We start from the raw sequence: 20899 nt of genomic DNA, 5'->3' as shown, positions 1-20899 counted from the left end.
ACTTCTACTACAAAACTCGTACATTATCATTTATTCTTCTACAATATTCATTTAAGGAATTGGTTGATATCCAGGTTAAAGAATGAATTTCAATGGACTTGATCTCTAGTACCCCCATCAATTGGAAGATCTAATCTAAAGCTAAATCTATCATTGCATCTTCTTGGGAATCTCCTCTGGCATTTGGTTGCAACAATGGTAAGCAACCAAGAGGTACTGCTATTAAGCAAGTCAAATTCAACAGACTGCTTTGTCAGTGCCCTAAATTGACACCTGAAATATCCCAAATTTCACTGGAGAAATAACTTCCCCTATTGCAGAAAAGGTAACATGGCTTACATCTTTTTTCGTACTCAGAATAACTTAAGGAGGATTTATTACAGAATCTTTTATTTGTTATGGATTTTGCATCAGTTTATGGCCTTGAGGATCTGGTTTAGTCTAATGGGTAACCAGTGAGGATTAACAACAACACAATAAAAATAATTTTAGAGCAGATTTAATTTATTTCTTCCTTTTTTAAAAAAAATGTTTTTAGTTCAGATAAGTTAAATTATATTAGATTTGGAGTTATTTCATAAAAAAATACATCTTTTAGAACAACTGCAACAAAATTTGCAACAGCAAATCTAAGATTATGATAAATTCAAGCTAGAACAACAAAGATATCCTTTATCGTAACTGAATATTAAACTCCAACTCGCAGAGTGAGAAATGAGTTCTTATTTCCTGAACATATCAAGCACAGTAAGATGTTATTTTAAAAATTGTTTGTATTGTTTGCAAGTGGGCAATAATATTGGTTATTGTTATTTATTACTGATTACTTATAGCTACATAAAAATCCACAATAAAAATAAAATTGACTAAAATAAAAAATAAAAGCAACATGAATGGAAAAAATCTAATTTGAATTTTCAGTTTCTGTTCACATCTACCTCTAATACCATCAATTAATATGATTTATTTAAGTAGCTGTTATAAAAAGTACTTGAAACAAGCTTTGAAATGTATAAACTATCATTAAAAGAAGAAGAAGAAAAATATGACAATTAATAATGTTTGATATCAATAGCACTAGTTGACCCCAATTATTTCATTAGACTTACTGCTTACTAAATGTTCATAACTATTATCAAATTAAATGTGCTATGTATCAGGAAAATACATTTAATTTTTTACAAAAAAGAATTTGAGGATTTAAGAAAAAAAAGGTTTAATTATGAATAATGGGAATCGACCTCTTCTGGCCTCGCTACATTCCTGGTTGCAGGGAGAGAGCTCCCAGAATATCTAAAAATTTGATAATCATACATGAAAGACTTTTGAATAATGGCTTAAATCCACTTTAAAAAATGTAGTTAGCCTTACATTCATGCTCATGCAAATTATTTCTATCTAATATTAAAATTAGTACACCCTTCAGCTTATTTTTACTACAGTACATATACCATGAATCAGAAAAGACAGTAAAAACAATTATATTTACATCACTTTAAGGCTCTGTAACTCAAAGTTGAAAAAAAAAAGTTAAGTTCCAATATTCAAATAATGATTTCATACACTGATAACCTCAAAAAATAATAAAAGTAATAAAAACCTTCATTATACATAAAAATTGTTATGCTTGGTTAAATATGCAGCCTTACGTAAAAAATGAAAAAAGAGAGAATGTTTCAGCACTGCAATGGAAGAGGATGGCAGACCACTATACTAATTTATTTGTATTATTTATTGTTATATCATTTCTTTTTAAAAATTTTTAAACAATAAATTGATTTCACAGATGACAATGTACTTTTTAAAACTTTACAAGGTAAAACTGCAGAGAGTTAGAAAAATAAATATCAAATTACTTACCCACACTTTTTAAGCTGAACTTTTAGTAAATGATCTTTCATTGCCTAAAAATATATACCCATATAAATGAAAACAAATTAATTTTCAAATATTTAACATGCAATATATATATATATATATATTAAGAGTTGGATTAATCATATTGCTTAGTGTTAAAAAAATGAGGAATGTACCAAAAATAAATAAAAAAGATAAAAAATGTATAGCACAAAAATGTATCGCAAGCTCTATGTATTACACAATTTATTATTAAAATATTTTATGCTTTATTTCTATTCACCATACTGTTTTTTAGAAACTTTATATAATATGATTAGAATAATAATTACAAATTAGTGGTGATAAATTTATTTAATTACTCTCATTTTAAACATAGTTATTTCAAGATTAAAATCTTTGTATGTATAAAAAAGTATACAGTATAGCAATTGTTAAAAAGTCGTACGAAGTTTTATTTTTAAACAGTCAGACAAATAGAAAATTCCATTTAGCTTGCAGTTTATACTACATAGAAAACCAGCTATTTTCAAGTTAATGATTAGGGAAACAGAATAAGAAGAAAAGAAAACATCCTGTCAAATTTTTCCATTTGAATAAGCATTAGGGTTAAAATATTAATTTTTATATACCACTAATAGAAAACAGTGATAAAGAAATTTTCTAATTCTACACAGACCTAAATAAATTATCAAAAATATGTTTTGAAATAAAATACATTTTTACCAATATTTCTTCTTCAACAAGTTCATTCATTCCATCAGATTGCAGGCGATTATAAACCTATAATTTTAATATATCAATAGCTATAAGAACGTATCTATTTACAAAAATATATTGACATAAATACTTTTTATTTTACATTACCATATTAAGATTTGGGTCCAGTTCTCGATAAGCAGGAAGATGACCTGGTCTGGCAACAGATCTTGAAATTTTCCTTTCACACAAACTTTCTAAAAGGTTTCTTAAAGTAGGCAGTCTAATAAGAAAATCAAAAATGCATCTGGGAACAGGATCTTGCAATGCATTCAGTAGCACAAGCTAAAAAATTAAAAGAAATTTATTCAGACTTGTTAATCTATGAAATTCTGTAAAAAAAAAACATTTTGAAGAGAACATTATTTAACAATTAAAAAAAAATTTATGAATGTGATACTGATAAAAATAATAGATATATAACAAAGGTTGAGACATCCTAGTTCCTAAGGCTTTTAAATATAAGCCCCATGACAATACTTTATAACCGTCGTTGAACAGTTGACCCAAATTTTAGTTTACGCCACCAATTCCTAAATATTTCTAATTATCTTAATATCTAATTACATTTTTTTTTATCCTAAATATTTCTATTAAAGTTTTTTTCCTTATACCCCAAACCAATAATGCAGCTAAGTTTTGATTATTTTTCAATAATGATGAAACTTAATTCTATAGAAAAAATAGTATTAATGATTTTTTCCCAAAAAAATGTTGCTGTTCAGCCGATTCCTTTTGGCTGAATATTCGGTATCGGCCAAATTGCTATGCATTACAGTCCTAATTTTAACATCTTTCTTTAATCTTAAAATGTGATAATTTTCATAATAGAAAAAAACCTGTTTTAATCTGTTAGTTTAATCTGTCTGTAAAAAACCTAATTTAATCTGTTAGTTTTAATTAATAGCATCTCAGAAAGTTTTTTCGAAACACAAAAGCAATTTTGCACTAGCAAATGACAAAATAAAAACAACCATGTATTGATATCATATCATGATTGAGTTACAAAAACAGATTAACGAAGTTAAAAGAATGCAGTTTTTTCTTTAAGTAAATATGGTTAGCAAAAGCACATTATTATTCAACATTTATTGTTACAGTAAAAGTTTTTGGCTGCGGACTAAATTTTCCGAAATTTTTTAGAATGAAAGTTAAAAACTTTACAGTAATGTGTTTCTAACACTCACAAGAAGGTTGGCACATTTTGTAGAAACATAATGAATAAACTTTTCTTTTGTAAAAAATATTTCTTTTAAGCTGTTAAGATAAAGATTTTAACTGTAGTTGTAACAGTACTTTTAACAGAAAGAAAGCATATTTGTTTATTAATTTATAACTTGCTTATATGAATCATTTAAGAATTTCATAGTGTTATAAACAAATTTGTAATCAAATTTATCTTCATAATGGTTAAAAAAAATTTGAAAACAAATATAATGAAAGAAAATTTAAATATTTCAATTTAATTTTAAAGATCAATGGTTTTATGGCAGTTATAAGGGATTAAGGAAGTTTCTATCCAAAATAATAATATTAATTTTCTTGAAAAAATTTTTTTTTTGGTAAAAAAGAAAACTAATGGTATGATGGGGGTTATAAACAAAATAATAAAGTTTCTGCCCCCCCCAAAAAAAAAAACAATCTTCATTTTTATGCATTAAATTTCCTTTTTTATTTTTTATAAAAAAGGAGACCCTGATCAGGGAATAATGAAGTGTCAGTCCAAAATATCAATATTCATTTGCATGCATTAAATTAAATTTCCTGTTTTATTTTTTTTTAAATTTTTTTCGTAAAAAAGGAAACTAATGGCATGATTGTGGTTATGAAGGAATAATGAAGTTTCTGTCCAAACCAAAAAATCTTCCTTCTCATGCATTAAATTGCCATTATTTATTATTATTATTTCTTTTGGTAAAAAAGATGGAAGGAAATCAAAGAATTTAAAATTACCCTGTTTCTTTTTCTTTTAATTTATTTAATGATTTTAATTTATAGCTTTTATTTTAGCTGTTTTTATGCATATCAATAAAAAAAAAGAATATAATAATTCGTCTTAATTATGCAAAAAAAAAACTTCTTTTATATGTTAACTTAATACATCCCTGACTTAAATAATGTCATAATGAAGTAAATGCATGTTTAAAACTAGTAAATACATTTTATATCATAACCAAAAAATAAGCAGTACGTACAAATAACAAGTTTGCTAATTATCGATATAAAGTGCAATATCGGCATATAATATGAAATATGTGCAATAACAAACTTATTCTGAAATCATCTGATTTATGTAAGCATATTTACACAGTTATAAACTTGAACAAAAAAAGAAAATAAGCATATAAAAATATTTCTACAATAAAACATTAAAAAAAAATTTTTTTGATGAGTTACCAATATTTTAATCTTTTATATTTATTTTTTTCGCAGAAATTAAAAATTTTTTAATTTCTGCCCCTCAGTAAAGCAAGTATGATATAGACAATAAAGAATAAAAATTAAGTAATACAACTAAACATTAAAAATAACACAATAAAAATAAAGAAGTAACCTTCTCAATTTTTACCTCTTTGTCAACTTGAATGACAGAATGTCTTAGAAAAGGTTGAAGTAAAGGAATCAGCCTGCACTGAACATCAGCTAAGTTTAAAGATTTGGCAACAACACAAACAAAGCCAACAGCAGACTGTTTAATCCATAAATTCTATAGTGAAAAAAAATCATAAAATAAAACTATCACTAATTACAATATATTAATACATAGGTTTCCAATATTCTTTTGACTCACCTCACAATTTGCAAGACATATTTTTTATCAATGACCCATAAAAAAAATTTGACAAAAATTTATAAACGAATTTAAATAAAACTTTTTTTACATTCAACATGGTACACTTTTAAACATATTTACTTAATTTATTAAAAATTTCTAGTGACTAATGATTTTATATTTGAACTTTTATAGCACTTATTAAAGAAACTAGCCTTTTTGCTAAAAAGAAATATATACAACAAATTTCTAAGCTGAGTGTAAAATAAATTAATTTTTTTTTTATAAATCCCAAACAACTGTTACATTATGTTCATGACATATTAATAAAAATTATTAAAATACGTTGTTAAAAATTCTTAAAAAATAGTTTGAATTTCGAAAAGAAAAAAAAATGTCTGCTTAAATAAAAAAGTTTGTGTAAAAAAAGTTTGGTTGGTAATTTTTTCAATATAAGCTTATGTTTGCTGAATTAATGAGTACTTTAATTACATGTATTGGTATGTCGTGATTTTTCAATGCAAAATAAACTATTAGTTCTTAAATGTACTCTATATTTAAAGTATTTCTTTTTCTTCTGCATATTATTTTTACACATCCTCTATAAAAATCAACAACACACAAGAAATATTCAATGCCCACTAAGAAGCAACAAACAGTCATGCTGGGAACCTATGAATTAACACATTAAAAATAAATAACAGCTACAAAAGATAATATATCAATAATGAGCATTAAGATAATTAATATAAGTATATAACAATAACCAAGCACTTAGAAGAATTAAAATATCAATTAGTCTATAATTTATGACAAAGCTGATTCAGTAAAGAAATTACACACCTTATTTATTAAATGGTACTTTTTTATTTTAGGAAAAATAAAAGAACCTATTACCACAGTACCTATGACCAATATTAATTAGGCATGAATAATTGTTTGGTAATTTTTCGTCGCCTGCCTTTCAAAAGTAATAAATACCCTCAAAATACTTGTCAGTGTACTAACAAAAATTTTATGATAAAATATATCGTTTGTCAGTAATTTTTTACAAGAAAAACAATAATAAGGAGAATAGTTGACATTAGATCTTGTAGAATTCCTATTAAATTGACTAATTATAATAAAAAATCTAGTTCTGATGAAAGCTAAATTGCTATATATGCACATGATATTAAAAAACAATTTTTAAAAGAACATTTTAAAAATAGAATTTTTTAAACTGTAATATGATTTATATCTATATATAGATAGAAAATTGATCATAATATTTGTATTATGTAAACAGCCTTTCTTCCAGCTGTAAAAGGGTTTGAAACATTTCATATGTTAAAAAATTAAACACACATAGAGAAAATATAATCAGCATTTCTTTGTTGTTATTTTTAAGGTTATCTTTTAAGTCTCCATTCATGATTTTAATTAGTAATATATCAACATTAGTCTTTAAAATTAGTATATCTTGCATACTTTTCATTTTTTCACTTTTATGTTATTTTTTATAAATAAAACCTTTTTGTTTACAAATTAACTTTGATTAATGGTTCATAAACTACTAGTGGGTTAAATCACAGTTCTGGCTTTTAAGTAATTATTAAGCTTATAGCTTTCAAAATTTCTTTTTTTTCTTTTTTTTTTTTACAATTTATAATTGAAAATAGGGCATTGCAAGAAAACTTTAAGCAATTTTGCATGGAGTCATTTGTTTCAGAAATAATTGAAGGGCTAATTTGAATAAATAAAATTTCGTACAACTAAAACAGAGACTAAATTTCAATAAAGCAACTATAAATATAGAATACTACAAATAATATTTACAGGATGAATTAATAGAGGGATGGCTTCAGTAACGAGATCATACAACATTTGCTTCTGAAGAAGTCCCAATTCAGTTAACTCAGATAAAGCTGCAAGGGCTTTACGTATCACAAAGTCTTCTGAATCAGTTAAACCCTAAAAGAACAGAAAAGAAATAGTATCCCAATACGATAATACAATATTTTGAGGGAATAAAACAAAACCTTTGATGGAAACATTACCTGTTGCAATAAAGGTTTCAATATTGGACAACATTGCCATCCAACATAAGAAGCCACTCCCACAATTGCATCAAAAAAAGCCCCACGCAAATGTCGGTCTTCCTAAAAATATACATTTTAAATTATAAGCAGTGGCTAGAACTATCGATTGCTGCTTTTTTAAAAAAATGCAGTGTAGTTTAGTAGTGTAATACAAACTAGTTTATAACGTTTTCTGATAATTGACTTTAATATTAGTTTAGTAATGATTCAAACATAACTAATTTTTTGAATCAGATTGATGTAAATCTTATGCAAGTTCAACAGTTCTTACTTTGTAACTCTCAGAGTACATTACTACTTAAAAAAAAGTTTTAGAGACATAACAAAAATCACAAATATATAATACTTCTTTTTCTTGAAATAAATATTCTCTGCCAAGAAAGATAGAACAAGGCATAAGAAATTGAAAGAAAAAAGAATTGTAAAAATGGTTTAGAATAATAAATAAGTTAACTAAACAAGGGTTAGATATTTTTTTAACAACTTCTTATGACAAAATAAGCCTGCTATTGTTTTAAATGATTTTTTAGGAACATTTTCATTCAATTTTCATTTTTTTTTAAAATTTTGAGCATGAATGTAAATTGTGTACCCCCAGCAAAGTTTGTCTCCTAAAAGTAATGGCTACATTTCAAAAATAATATTATAATGTCTTTCTGTAAAATACATGTTACAAGAGCATGAAATTGTTAGTTAAATCATTTATCCTCATGATCACAAGACTATCCTTAGTAGCAGATGAATCATGGGTTAAAATGTGTGTGCTCTTGGTTTATCTTGAAAAGTTGTTGTAGTAGTGCAAATGTAGATTCTTTTTCAACTATGCAATGTAGATGTGATATGTTTCACTGAAAATATTTTCTATCAAGACAAATTTGTCTCACTACATAACTCAGAAGTTTGTTTGTCGTCTGAGTTGTGATAAAATACATGCCTCAAATTTAATAATTATAGGCTGTTCATTGATGGCGATAAAACAAGATAATAGCTTTATAGAAACAAACTTTATAGAAGTATAAATAATAGGCTCTTATGAGTATTAACCTTTCTAAAAAATTAAGTACTAATTAACTAACTGAATTCGAAAAAACATTAACTCATAATAATTAAGTTTAATTTACAAAAATAGATGAAAAAAAAAGGCTTAACAGTTACCTTATCATTTAGGTAAGTAATCATGTGAGAAAGCAAAACATCATTTCCTGTAAAGAAAAAAAAATATATAAATAGTCAAAGTTAAAAAAAAAAACTTCTAAAATTCCTGGTGTATATTTCTTCAAAAGAACAAAATTAATCAACAAGATTTGTAACACAATTTTTCAATACCCTATTCAACCAGCATCAATATTATGTCCAAATGCACTAATAATCAAAGTAATTAGTTATTTTCTTGACAATATGTAAGATATACATAAGCGTAATAACAATTTTTGTTAATTCATTTTCAGCATTATAATTTTTACAAAATTAACTAATAACCAAGACAAAATTAAAATAGACATAGTAAAGTACTTAGGTGGAAATGAACTAAGTTAAATGTTGTTTGACTTTCATAAAATTTAAAATAAAAATCAGTGAATAGATTTAGTGTAGAAAAAATACTGAATCAAATATTTTTGTAGGTGAAGTCTAAAGCCAGACATTTTGATTAAATAAATAACTTACTCCTGATTAATTAGCCTATTCTGAAAATGTTTTACAATTTAACAAGTAGAAGGATTTAGTGTAGAAAAAATACTAATTTAAATTTATTGTTTTTAAATTCATTGGATTTTTATAGTACATTTTCCAGTTTTATATAAACATTTCTTCTTCTCAATTGAATCTGGCTAAGAAAGTGAACTTGTAGTTTCTTTTTTCGACTCTGTCACGATATCCATGGTAATTTTATTTACTGACTGTTGATTTAATATTTCACTAAGTAGTAAGTATATTAAAAGAAATATAGGTAGGTATCAATATTCGCAGCAAAATTCAGCAATTTGAAATGCAAGAACATATTAAAATTTAGCCTTACTGTCAGCTTTCCCCTTTGTACCCTTTCTACACTCTGTTACCTACCATTTATTAAACTTTATTTCTCTGTATAATTTAACAGAAAGCAATTTTAATAAGCTTTTTACAGTATAAATTTGACATGAGTTGAAACTGTTTACCATTTTAGGTAACCTATGTTTTTATTTAAACACTTTTGATCATTAGTAACAGAGAGAAACATAATACAAATATAAGTTAATGTTTTATTTTTTGTTCCAAATAAAAAAGTGCACTGCTGTTTTAAGTTTTATAAACAAAAAAAACATTCTAACTGCAGCTGAAATCTTTATCAGTAGTAATTTGAATATCTATTTATTTAAAAAAAAAAAATTCAAAATGCATCTTTATTTTGAAAATGAACTGTATAGCAGGATATTTATTTACTATTTTGTGGACTATCCACAGAATTCACTTAACTATCAATGCAACATCGTTCAATTTATGACATAACACAAATTTATTGAAAAAAATTTATTAAAATTAAATTAAATATGTTAGATTTTTTAACTATTATTTTACACATTAAAAAGTAGTCATAATAACCTTTTCGCCTTCCAAAAAAGACACAAAGTCTTTGTATTCCTCTTTCCAATAGAGTCTGTTTAACAGCATTAACTGGATCACTGAGTAATGTTGTCACACTTTGCTGTACCAACTCTTGCAAAGCTTGCAGTTCATGATCATAAGAAACCTTTAAAACAATAAATACAAACTATAATAACTACAGAAAATAAACCAAATCTCCATTGGATTGTAATACAATTCCAATACCGAATGTTTTTTTGATATACAAGAATTTCAACTAGAATTGATTTATATATTTTATCTCTCATTTAGTCATCATTTGAGACAATACACTTTTCTTTTATATTTCAATGCTAGCAGTAAAAAAATAATGTTTAATAGTGTAGTTAAAAATGATTTTTTTCATCATATTAAGAAATTTAAAAAATATCATGATAAGTCACAGATATGGACGAGGACATTTACTACAGTAATCTGACAGGTCGTTGGCACATTTATGTTTGGTAGAAAACATAGAAATTTTTATAAGCATAATTTTTTTTCTAAAAAATTGAGCAAAGACTTTCTAATAAGTGACAATAAATTTGAACTGCATAATCAACACCAAGTTTGTCTATAACAACAAAACTAAACAATATTGTTGGAGATTAGATATTATCAGGATTATTTAATTTGGGATCTAATACATAAATCTTTAAAAACCCTTATTTGTTTTGTTATTCTTATAACAAATTAAAGCCGATTAAACCCTAGAGTTTTTAGAAATTTAGAGTTGTTAATGTTTTATTTAGGTTTGAATTAAATTCTTTTATTTTTCTCAATAAATTTTTAAATTTATTAACTTTAATGCCAAACAGCAAGTTGTTGAATTTTAAATGCTTGATATAATAAATTATTTTCTTACTTTGTTATGGTGATTTCTTTCTTCATCACTCAGGAAAGTGCTGTCTGGATCAGGTTCCATATCAGAATGAGTCATTTCTAAAAACCTAATTATGCAAAGAAAAAAAATTAAGAGGTGCTATTCTTAAAATTATTCAGGTGAAAATAACAAATTCAATATTTTATATACAGTATATTTTCTTTCATTCAAAGGTTTCAAATCAGAGATATCTAATGGACCCTTAAATATTACTCGCAACCAATATATATATATATATATATGCTACTGCAAATGACCGAAATTGGTGGTTGCTGATTTCCACTGGTGAATGTTGATAATCACATAGTCGTTTTGGTAAATATCCAAAATATATACTAGGTCTAGTTAAGCGCCACTGCCTGGTATGACCTACATCACTGTTTTTTAAGGTTCAGTGCCACTGCCCCGTATACCCTACACCAGGGTGGCGAACCAATGGCACGTGACACAATGTTTTGGGCACACCACCGATCACAAAGTTCACTATGAAGCATATTAACAGTTATATTAAAATTCATAAATAATTAATAAAAAACAATTAATGTCAAAAAAGCAATTAATAACCATAAAAAACAAGCTAACAATAAATGACTAGCAAAAAAAATTATAAATAAACAGCTCTGCTTAAACTAATATCTTGTAACCCTAATATAAGTTATTTGTCATCTAATCTACAACAACAGAAGTCACGCTGATATTACTTTAAGTTGAATTACGCTTATAACTGAGACATTGTAAAATGTTTTTTTTTTCGTTGTAAATAAAGAATTTTGAGTTGACAGTGTTTAGTATTATAATTTATCCAATAACCACGAAGTCAAAACCATTTGTCGGCATGTCTATGACCTCATTAAACAATTTTTTTAAGGTTCGCCACCCCTGCCCTACACTGATAATTTTTTAAAGTTAACTGCCACTCCCCAGTATGCATTTAACCTATACTTTAAAAACTCATGTTTCTCCTAATCTACAGTTAGCAAATTTAAAAATATTGAATAAATATAATAATATTAACAAATAAATTAATATCAAATCTGATAAAACAAATATTTTGTACATTCAACAAAGCGACTACTCTGGTGAAAGTCGATCGACATTCTCTTGGTTTCGGCCATTCATAGTAACATATACATTACGTAGATTGTGAACAAAATTCAAGGTGAGATGAAAATGTAGTTGTGCTAATAGTAGTACAGAAAAATAACATTATAAAATGTAATTTTATTAAGAGCTACGAAGCCTTGAGAAACATAAACTTCACACCTCTATGAAAGAAAAATAGTTAACCTTGACAACAAAATATATAACTTTTCCAAATCTTAATCAGGCCTTTATAAATTATTTTACTGTTTTTTTAATATCATTTCATCTCATGATGCATTAATAAATAATGAATTAATTATAGATTAAGTTATACCAGTCTTGAGAAAAAGATAACTGGTTAGAAGAATAAACTATTTTTTATAGATTACTCATTTTTGGATAATGATATTTAATACTTTATAGTTTTTGCTATCGAATTATTTCTTATATTATATATGTATGACAGTCTGGTCAAGCAAGAACAAAAAAAAAAGCAGGCATACATGCAACAATCAAAACAGTTTTTATTTTGTAATCATAGCAAGAAACCAAATCATACAAAATCAAGCGCTTTTTAAAATGGTAAGGAAAATCTTTCAAATTTAACACGATGATTTCTCAAGTCACAAGCAAAAAGAGAATTACTATTTCTTAAAATTCATTTGAAAAATAGATTGAGGGATTTCTTCGGTTCTCATGTTAGTAAAAAAAATAAAAACTTAATTCTAGCATTCCTTAATTTAAATTTAGAATAAAAATGCCAAATACAAACAATGTTTTATTTTGAAGAATAAATTAAGAGAATTTAGATAAAGAATAGGTATATATTATTGGCTTCAATTTAAAAAACACAAAGTTTAGAAATAAAATCCTAGAAAAATAATTAAATATATGCACTACAAATGATACATAATTTAATACAGTAGTTTCATCATATTCAAGGTGGATTCGAAAAATGTCCATAAATTTCCAGGAATTCAGGCTTCTCATTGGTTTGCAATAATATTTTATTACTTGAATGTAACTAATCTCTTTTTCTTATCATAATAAAACACAGTATATAAGCTAACTTGCATGTAAAACATAGTATGTATTTGTACCATAAATTTTACTTAATAAATTTTTCCATATTAACAGAAAAACAATTTTAAGCATTAAATTGACCTATATATATATANATATTATAAATTCTTTTGTTAGACATACCTCAAAGCTGTTTCAGCTAATGAAGCAATATTTTCAGCATAGGCCATGCGTACTATCACAGCTTCGTCATGAGCAATATGAGACTAAAAAAAACATAATATTGTAGATAAATGTAATAAATTGCAATGCTTTTATTGGAAATAAAAATAGTAGTTAATTATAGGGACAACTATATTTAAAACAAATTTATACTAAGAAAGACTGCCATATAAAATACAGGGGTGATTGCATTCTGGGTTTTCCATATCATCTTTCCAAGTCTAATTGCAGAATTCTTTGTATCTCAAGACCACTGATTATTTCTGTGAATAAAAAACTTACAACCTGACGAAATTTTCATAGAGTTCCACAGTCTAAAATTTACGTTTCGAAACTTTTGCTTAATTCAGTAATGAGACATGTACATACACACGAATTTTTCACCAATTTGATTGTTCTGATTTAGCAGATTTTTACCATTTTGATAATTTGAAACCGTGAAAGCATTCGCTAATACTGTGATTTATATTCACATGATTTTAATATCAAACATTGATTTTCCTATTTTCCTGATATAAAAGCGACAGATTAAAATTTGTAACTTTCACACGATTTAAAGATCATGCATCACAACACTCATATTCACATGATTTAAAATTACAATATTGTGATTTGTTTTCACGCATTTTTAAAATCCATTATCGCAATTCATTTTTACGCACTTTCAAATTCCAGTTTCCCAACTCATCTTAATGTGAGTTTGAAAAACAATATTGTCATTCATATTCACGGGAGTTTAAAATTCAATGTTTCAATTCATATTTTTGTGATTTTAAAATCCAATGTCACGTATTGTATTCCTGGGAATTTAAAATCCAACACTACGATTCGTAATCCTGCAAATTTGAAATCCAATATTGCGTATTTTCGTGTTTTTAAAAGTCCAATATCACAATTCTTGTCTTGACTAAATTTTTTAATTTAGTTTTGTAAAGGTATATCATATTTTTTATTATTTGGTAATTTTAACGATATTCTTCACGGTTAGGTAAATTATTAGAAATCTAAACATTTTCTTAAACATTTATGGTACATAAACTGATATCCTGACACTGAGTTTCTGTACATAAAATTTACAGGGTTTTTTCAAACTGTGTCACAATTATCCATGAAATTACTAACTTTCACTTTTTAACCCTAAAGTTGAGGGGTATATTATGGTTGCTTTTTCACAGAGTACATAAGTTTTTTTTTTTTTAGTGGGGACATTGTTATAAGGATTCATACAAGTAAAAGCTAATGGGTGATTATTATCAACTTATACAAGTTGGCAACAAATATTCCGCGAAAGATATCTTCCTGATTTTCACAGGTTAACTTTTTTTAAACACCCTCTTATCACATCTAAAGACACAAAGTTTATTATTTATTTTCTAGTTCTGCCTTATTCCTAAACTAAAGTCCCCCCCCCCCCGTGGCAAAATTCCATCATAAAACAATTTTATCTAATACAAAGGTTCAAAACTTTACCTGGAAGGACTCAGTTATATAGTATTAACGAGACATAAAGAACAACCTATTATTTTTGAATTGATTTATAAAATATTGGTCCGTATAAGTATCTAAAATTGTCTTGTTAATATTGAAGACAAATAATTTTGTCAGTGCAACATTTTTCAATGAATACTAAATTAAATATTTTCCAAAATTAATATGATTTTTATAGATTTAATTAGAATCAATGCATCAATTAGGTAATAAAAAAGATTTGAGAAGATGCCTATTTAATAAGATAAATTTATCAAAAAGTAGGCATCAGAAAATTTCTCAGAGAAAAATTTATACCAATCTTTGATATTATTCCCAACAAGCAAAAATATTTAGTTTTCGTTTGAAGTAATTAATAATAGAAATTTTTAAATACTTCAAATCTGAACAAAGCCATTTTCTCGGAGTTTTAAGAAATAAAACAGAATTCCCTGAAAATTCTATAACTTGATTCATTACAATATAAAACTAACATTTTTTCTATAATAAATTAACATGAACTCCTTTTTAGAACTAAAACTATAAAATAGTATAGAATAAAAATAACTGATTGTAGAAGCTAAAAAGAATTAATGATTAAGCCATAAGTAACAAAATTAGACATAAATTTAAAAAGAAAAAAAAGAATTAAAATGCAAGCACACTATTATAATCAATGTTGGAAACTAAGAACAACCAAAATTTAAAATTTTAAGTACGGAGGTCATAAATATTTAATAAATATTAAAGAAATATACAATACATAAATTTAAAAAATCATGACTCACTAAAAATCAGGTTTTAAGCCGGACATACTTAATAACTTGTTTTTGAATGGGATATAATAAAAACATCAACAAATGTAATAATATATTTTAAATTTGATTGAAACATGTATTTTGAACAAAATACAATAAAAAGAAAATAGTTAAAAAGAGTAAAACGAATTACATAAAATACTTACTAAATTAGGCAGAATATATTCAGGGAAAACATTTCCATCACTAAAAATAAAATTAAGTTCAATTTATAGTTTTAAATTAGTTAACAGTAAAAAAGCTAAATAGTTGAGATATATTCATTAAAATACCTTCTAGGAATACTTTTAATAAGAGAAAGGCATTCAGTGAGAGTTTGAATAACTGCAACACGGACTTTAGGGTATTTGTCTTTAGCCAAGTACACCTAAAAATATCAATTTACAATCACAATAGCTTCATTATACACCTTTAAAATCAACAACAGAAAACTTTTATTATTTCTGAAATGAAAGAAAAATTGCCTTCAAAAATGAAATTTTAGATCTAAAGTGCTGTGGTAAAGAGAAACTTAATATATAAAAAGTAAAGACAGAGAAAGAATTTTTCATCTTTATTTTAAATAATTATTCTATTCAAACTTTACATACAGAAAAGAACAACATTTAAGAAGTATTTTTGGATAGCTTGGTCGAAAAATTTTGAAAATTTAGCTCTTGTGCAAAGAAATATGAGAAGAAGGATGCAAGCAGACAGGGGAAATTCATGAGACAGAGACAATACTAGGTCTAGCACATAGCCAATGCCAACAATAGGCCTAAGTTATATAAAAATAATAAAAGTTATGGAAATTTTTTTAAAAAGAAATTCAAATTACAAATTTAATACAGTCGAACCTGTTTATCTCGAATCTCACGGGAAAGTCGAAAAATTTGAGATAAAGAGGTTTCGAGTTATACAGGTACTGTAAAAAAATTAAATTAATTTTTTAAATTCTATTAAAAGTGCTTTGTTTTTAGTAGAAAAATATAGACATTTCATTAAATTAATTATACCACATACATCTTGTGATATCGTACTGTCCAAACAATAATTTCTCTGAGTCTTAGACTCCTACAAAAGAATGTCTTTACTTCACAGCCACTTCGTGCGAACTCTTACACATCTTTATTCACTACCTCTACACTTGATCACCGGGCCATCACAACACGGAGGCATAACATATTTATTTACATAACAGTTTTTTAACATTCATTCAACTCTGAAAATAATTTTCCCAGGATTTTTGACTAATAACCTTATTTGTTTCGATTTTCCTTTTGAGGTTAGAAAGATCGCAAATTCTTCATAGATCGCTTTCTATAACTCACTTTAAAACTCTTAATTATCCTTTGATCCATAGGTTGCAATTTTGAGGTCAAAATGAATTTCTATTCTTAGCTTTCTCATCTATGTTGAAAAGCTAACCCCTGGTGGTCACTACTGATTCACCCTTCACTTACTGCCAGAATCATTGTATTCCTTTCTAGTTAATGAAGTGCAGGGATAGTGATTGAAATTCTAAGTAATACCACCAACCTGTTCATCCCTACTTCCTGTGGATTAACGAAATTCATCTCTGTGATAAAGCTCAAGTGATAAGGAAAGTTTTGACATTTGTGCTCTATCATTGAAAATTCGAGAAACGGAGGTTTTGAAAAAAAAATTCGACATAAACATGCAAAATATATTGATTTTAGGCAGTAAATGTAGGGATTTTTAAAAATTTCGAGATATAGAGGTTTTCGAGATAAACAGGTTCAACTGTATATAAAAACATTAATAATTTTTATAATATAATAAACATATTTTAAATACCAAATATGGGAGAAGTCTGTCTAATATTACATCTGGACTTAAGTAACATGCCATGATTTTCAGGACATCTAAGGCATTAAGTTTGGCAGAGCAATGTTTTAAGGCCCTCAATAAAGAAGTCAACAGAGAAACAACAATGACAAGGCCTTCACTAATTACATTTTCCTTATTGTTAGATGACTCATTAACACTTAGTTGCTTTTCATATGTTGTTATAACATCAATTATGTTGTAAATATCCTTTTTCAATCTGAAAAAAAAGAAGAAAAAAAATCATTTTCATAATTCCTCATTATTAAATTAATCTTTGGGGATGGGTTTCAGAATTAACCCATTTGGAAATACAATAATAGAGCCGCATAAATATTTACTAACATAAATTAGTTATTACAAAGTTTTTGAGTTCTTTAGTTAAATTTAAAATATTTAATTTATATATATATATATATATATATACAGTGCAAAGTCCCATATCCAGACATTCATTTACCGGAAGTGTCATTTTTCCGGACACTTTTTAATAATCAAAATAAACAGAAAACTTTTTCAATTATCAAATTTGTTTTGCATTTGCGACTTGTTGGAAAAAAAGTATGCAGGGATGAGAATCTCCCACTTTCCGCTTCATTTTGATTCTAACTTGACTTCGATTTTTGTTAGATTTAAATCCAATTTCCACTACAATATGAAGAAAAAAAAATGTATACCAAAGAAACAAAATCTAGAAACAGAAAAACAAGTTTAACAATTTTTTTTAACTGTTTGCATGTATTCATCTTCTATCATCTTGCTATTTGAATATTGCAACATAAACATTTTCCTTGTTAAAATTTACATACAATTCTGAAAATCATGTAAATTTTTTTTGTTTTTTTGTTATTTGAGATGATTATACAAAAGTAAGATTTAAGGCAATTTTCCACAAAAATTAGTACCAGAAAATATACATCTTGCAAACTAGTACTGCAAAATAAGAACGTATTTTGAGAGAGCTCCTATTACTTCAAAATAGTATTTTAAAGTAAAAAGAAGAAAATGATTGTTAAAATAAAAAGGGTGCTATTAAAGTACACAGTTCCATTCTTATTTCTTAAATTTGTTTTTCAAATTGTTGAACAGCAATATTTTTATGTATTATAAAAAATATTTGTATTTATTAAAATTGTTTTTTCAATTAGCTTTTTATTGTAAGTTATATTAAAGTTAATAAAATAATATACATTTTCTATAAAAAAAATGGCTGCAGAGTTTGATTGCATCAAATTTATGAGCAGTAAACATTATGAAAAAAAAAAAGATCTGGAGTAAATTTGCAAATGATGGTAGTTCAGTTTTCATTTTCCTATTTAAAAATATTTTTTGAAACAGGCTTTATTTTTAAGCAATACACAGTATCTTACATTAAAAAAAATTAAACATCTGATTTAAATTTATGCATGTAAAAGTTCAGAAAAACATACCTGGGTAGAATTTTATAAATACTTCAAAAAATAAAAGAAATACATACTCAATTTAAATTAAAACAAAATAAATCAAAATTTTACAACATTTCAGCTAAACTACAATTGTATTTATTTATGTAACATAAATAAATACATAATAATTTATAAATGAAAAAACAAATTATAGATACATTTCATGTGACATAAACTGTGTATGTATATATAAAAAATTTAATGTTAAAATTGTTTTTATTAATTAATTTATTCATAAGTTTTTATAATAAGTTAATAAAATAATATACATTTTCTAAGAAAAAATGGCAACAGAGTTTAATTGCATTACATAAGGAAACAGTCAACATTGAAAAAAAAAGGACATCTTTCATAAAATTGCATATGATGGAAGTTGAGTTTTCATTTTCTTATTTTAAAATATTTTTTGCAACAGGTTTTATTTTTAAATCACAAGCTGTATCCTATATTAAAAAAAAATTTAACTTCTGTTTTCATTTCAAGTCAGGAAACATTTACCTCAATAGAATTTTAAAAGCACTTCAACGAATACGAGAAAAAATGCATACTAAATTTAAATTAAAACAAAATAAATCACATTTTTGCAACATTTCAGCTAAACTGTACTCATACTTATAAATTTTTTCATCAGGTGAACGAGGATAAGTTGAAAATATCTTGAAATAGTCATTAAGAAAGGAATAGAAATACTCAGGAAATGCCTTATCTCGTTGTAAGTCTAAATACTCTGCTGCACTCAAGCGAGCAGATGGATCTTTTTGCATCATACTTTGCACAAGTTTCTGAAAAATAATAAATAAGATATTAGACACATATTTATTTATCACCAAAAAATTCCATTATTCATAAAACTACAACACAGGGTATTGCTTAATCACGGACCTCAATGAATAGTTTTAGACACCCTTCCAAAAAGGAAATAAAAAAACATACTGCTTTAATATGAATAAGCATTTATGTGACGAAAAGATAAATACTATGAGATCATTTGACAAATCACTACCGAGGAAGAATGGTTAAAAACATCAAAACATGCCTGAGTGCCAGGTGAAACTTCAAGCTGCTTCAAGTAATGACATTTACAATTAAACAGATTTTGATAATCATACAAGGTTCACCAGGAGGATGCAAGGAGGTGCATTTGCACCCCCTGGCTTTTTTTAAACAAATAAAGAGATTGAGAAAAACAATTTTGTTATAAAATTTTTTTTATTAAAAACATTTTTATTCAAAAACAAATAATTAAGTAATTATTGATACATAACAATTAAAAAATTGTTTAATCAAACAAGAATTGTAATCGTCTTGTTTGCTGTCCAAATATGTATATAACTTTTTCAATGAATTCTGAGTCATCTTTGATTTTTTTCTTGCGCACATTGAGCATGCACAAACTACTTAATTGTAGACCGATTCCATGTTTTGATGCGTCGCATTGTACTTAAAGTACGTTCAATAGTGCACGTAGTAGCTGGAAGAGTTAGGCCAATTGTGATTGCCTCCGCTACAGCTGGATAAAACTGTATGGCTTCAATTACTAAATCGATGTATTCGAGGGATTCATAAGAATTTTCTCTATTCTACCACATTTTGTACCACTTTGTAGCTTCAGTGATGAAATTCGGTAAGGGCAGATCTTTATGCATAGTATATATATATCTTCTAAAACTCAATAAATATCAACACAACACAACAATCTTAAGCATGCACAAACCCGTTAGTATACGAAACTACTGTTTGTAGTTATTTGTGTTTCAAAGTCAGTAGCTATGCCAGCTCCATCAATACAGTTTCGCGTGGCAAAATTTGCAAGAACAAGAAATTCGTGCTTTTTTTAAAAATATCTTGTTAACAATGAAGAAATGTATCTTGAAAAAAATGAATAGATGAAAGTATATGTAATAACAGAATATTTGTAATTTTTTTTTTGGGGGGGGGGGGGTTAGTTTGTTAGAGGGTTGCAACCCCTTTTACATTATTCTGTCGGCGCCCTTGTAATCATAAAACCACCTTTGTCAATAGTATTTTGTCACTATTTGATACTCCATTTGTTTTTTCTT

At 26.2% G+C, this 20899-nt stretch overlaps 1 protein-coding gene across 10 annotated transcripts in view; it reads right to left on the bottom strand.

Moving 5' to 3' along the window:
* LOC107444174 (vacuolar protein sorting 15) overlaps window positions 1-20899 on the bottom strand; it is a 52279-nt gene that overhangs the window by 22017 nt on the left and 9363 nt on the right. For all 10 annotated transcript variants that reach the window (XM_071181241.1, XM_043042743.2, XM_071181244.1 and 7 more), the window contains exons 10-23: window positions 19452-19621; window positions 17365-17614; window positions 15840-15934; window positions 15714-15753; window positions 13244-13326; window positions 10937-11021; window positions 10051-10198; window positions 8626-8672; window positions 7429-7530; window positions 7208-7342; window positions 5186-5323; window positions 2725-2901; window positions 2584-2640; window positions 1861-1904 (exon numbers count right to left, since the gene is read on the bottom strand). In XM_071181241.1, coding sequence (XP_071037342.1) covers window positions 1861-1904; window positions 2584-2640; window positions 2725-2901; window positions 5186-5323; window positions 7208-7342; window positions 7429-7530; window positions 8626-8672; window positions 10051-10198; window positions 10937-11021; window positions 13244-13326; window positions 15714-15753; window positions 15840-15934; window positions 17365-17614; window positions 19452-19621 — 1571 coding nt within the window. The remainder of the gene's footprint in view (window positions 1-1860; window positions 1905-2583; window positions 2641-2724; window positions 2902-5185; window positions 5324-7207; window positions 7343-7428; window positions 7531-8625; window positions 8673-10050; window positions 10199-10936; window positions 11022-13243; window positions 13327-15713; window positions 15754-15839; window positions 15935-17364; window positions 17615-19451; window positions 19622-20899) is intronic.

The sequence above is a fragment of the Parasteatoda tepidariorum genome, chromosome 5 (assembly GCF_043381705.1).
Source record: "Parasteatoda tepidariorum isolate YZ-2023 chromosome 5, CAS_Ptep_4.0, whole genome shotgun sequence".
NCBI classification, from domain to species: domain Eukaryota; kingdom Metazoa; phylum Arthropoda; class Arachnida; order Araneae; family Theridiidae; genus Parasteatoda; species Parasteatoda tepidariorum.
This window is presented reverse-complemented; position numbering and strand designations above follow the sequence as displayed.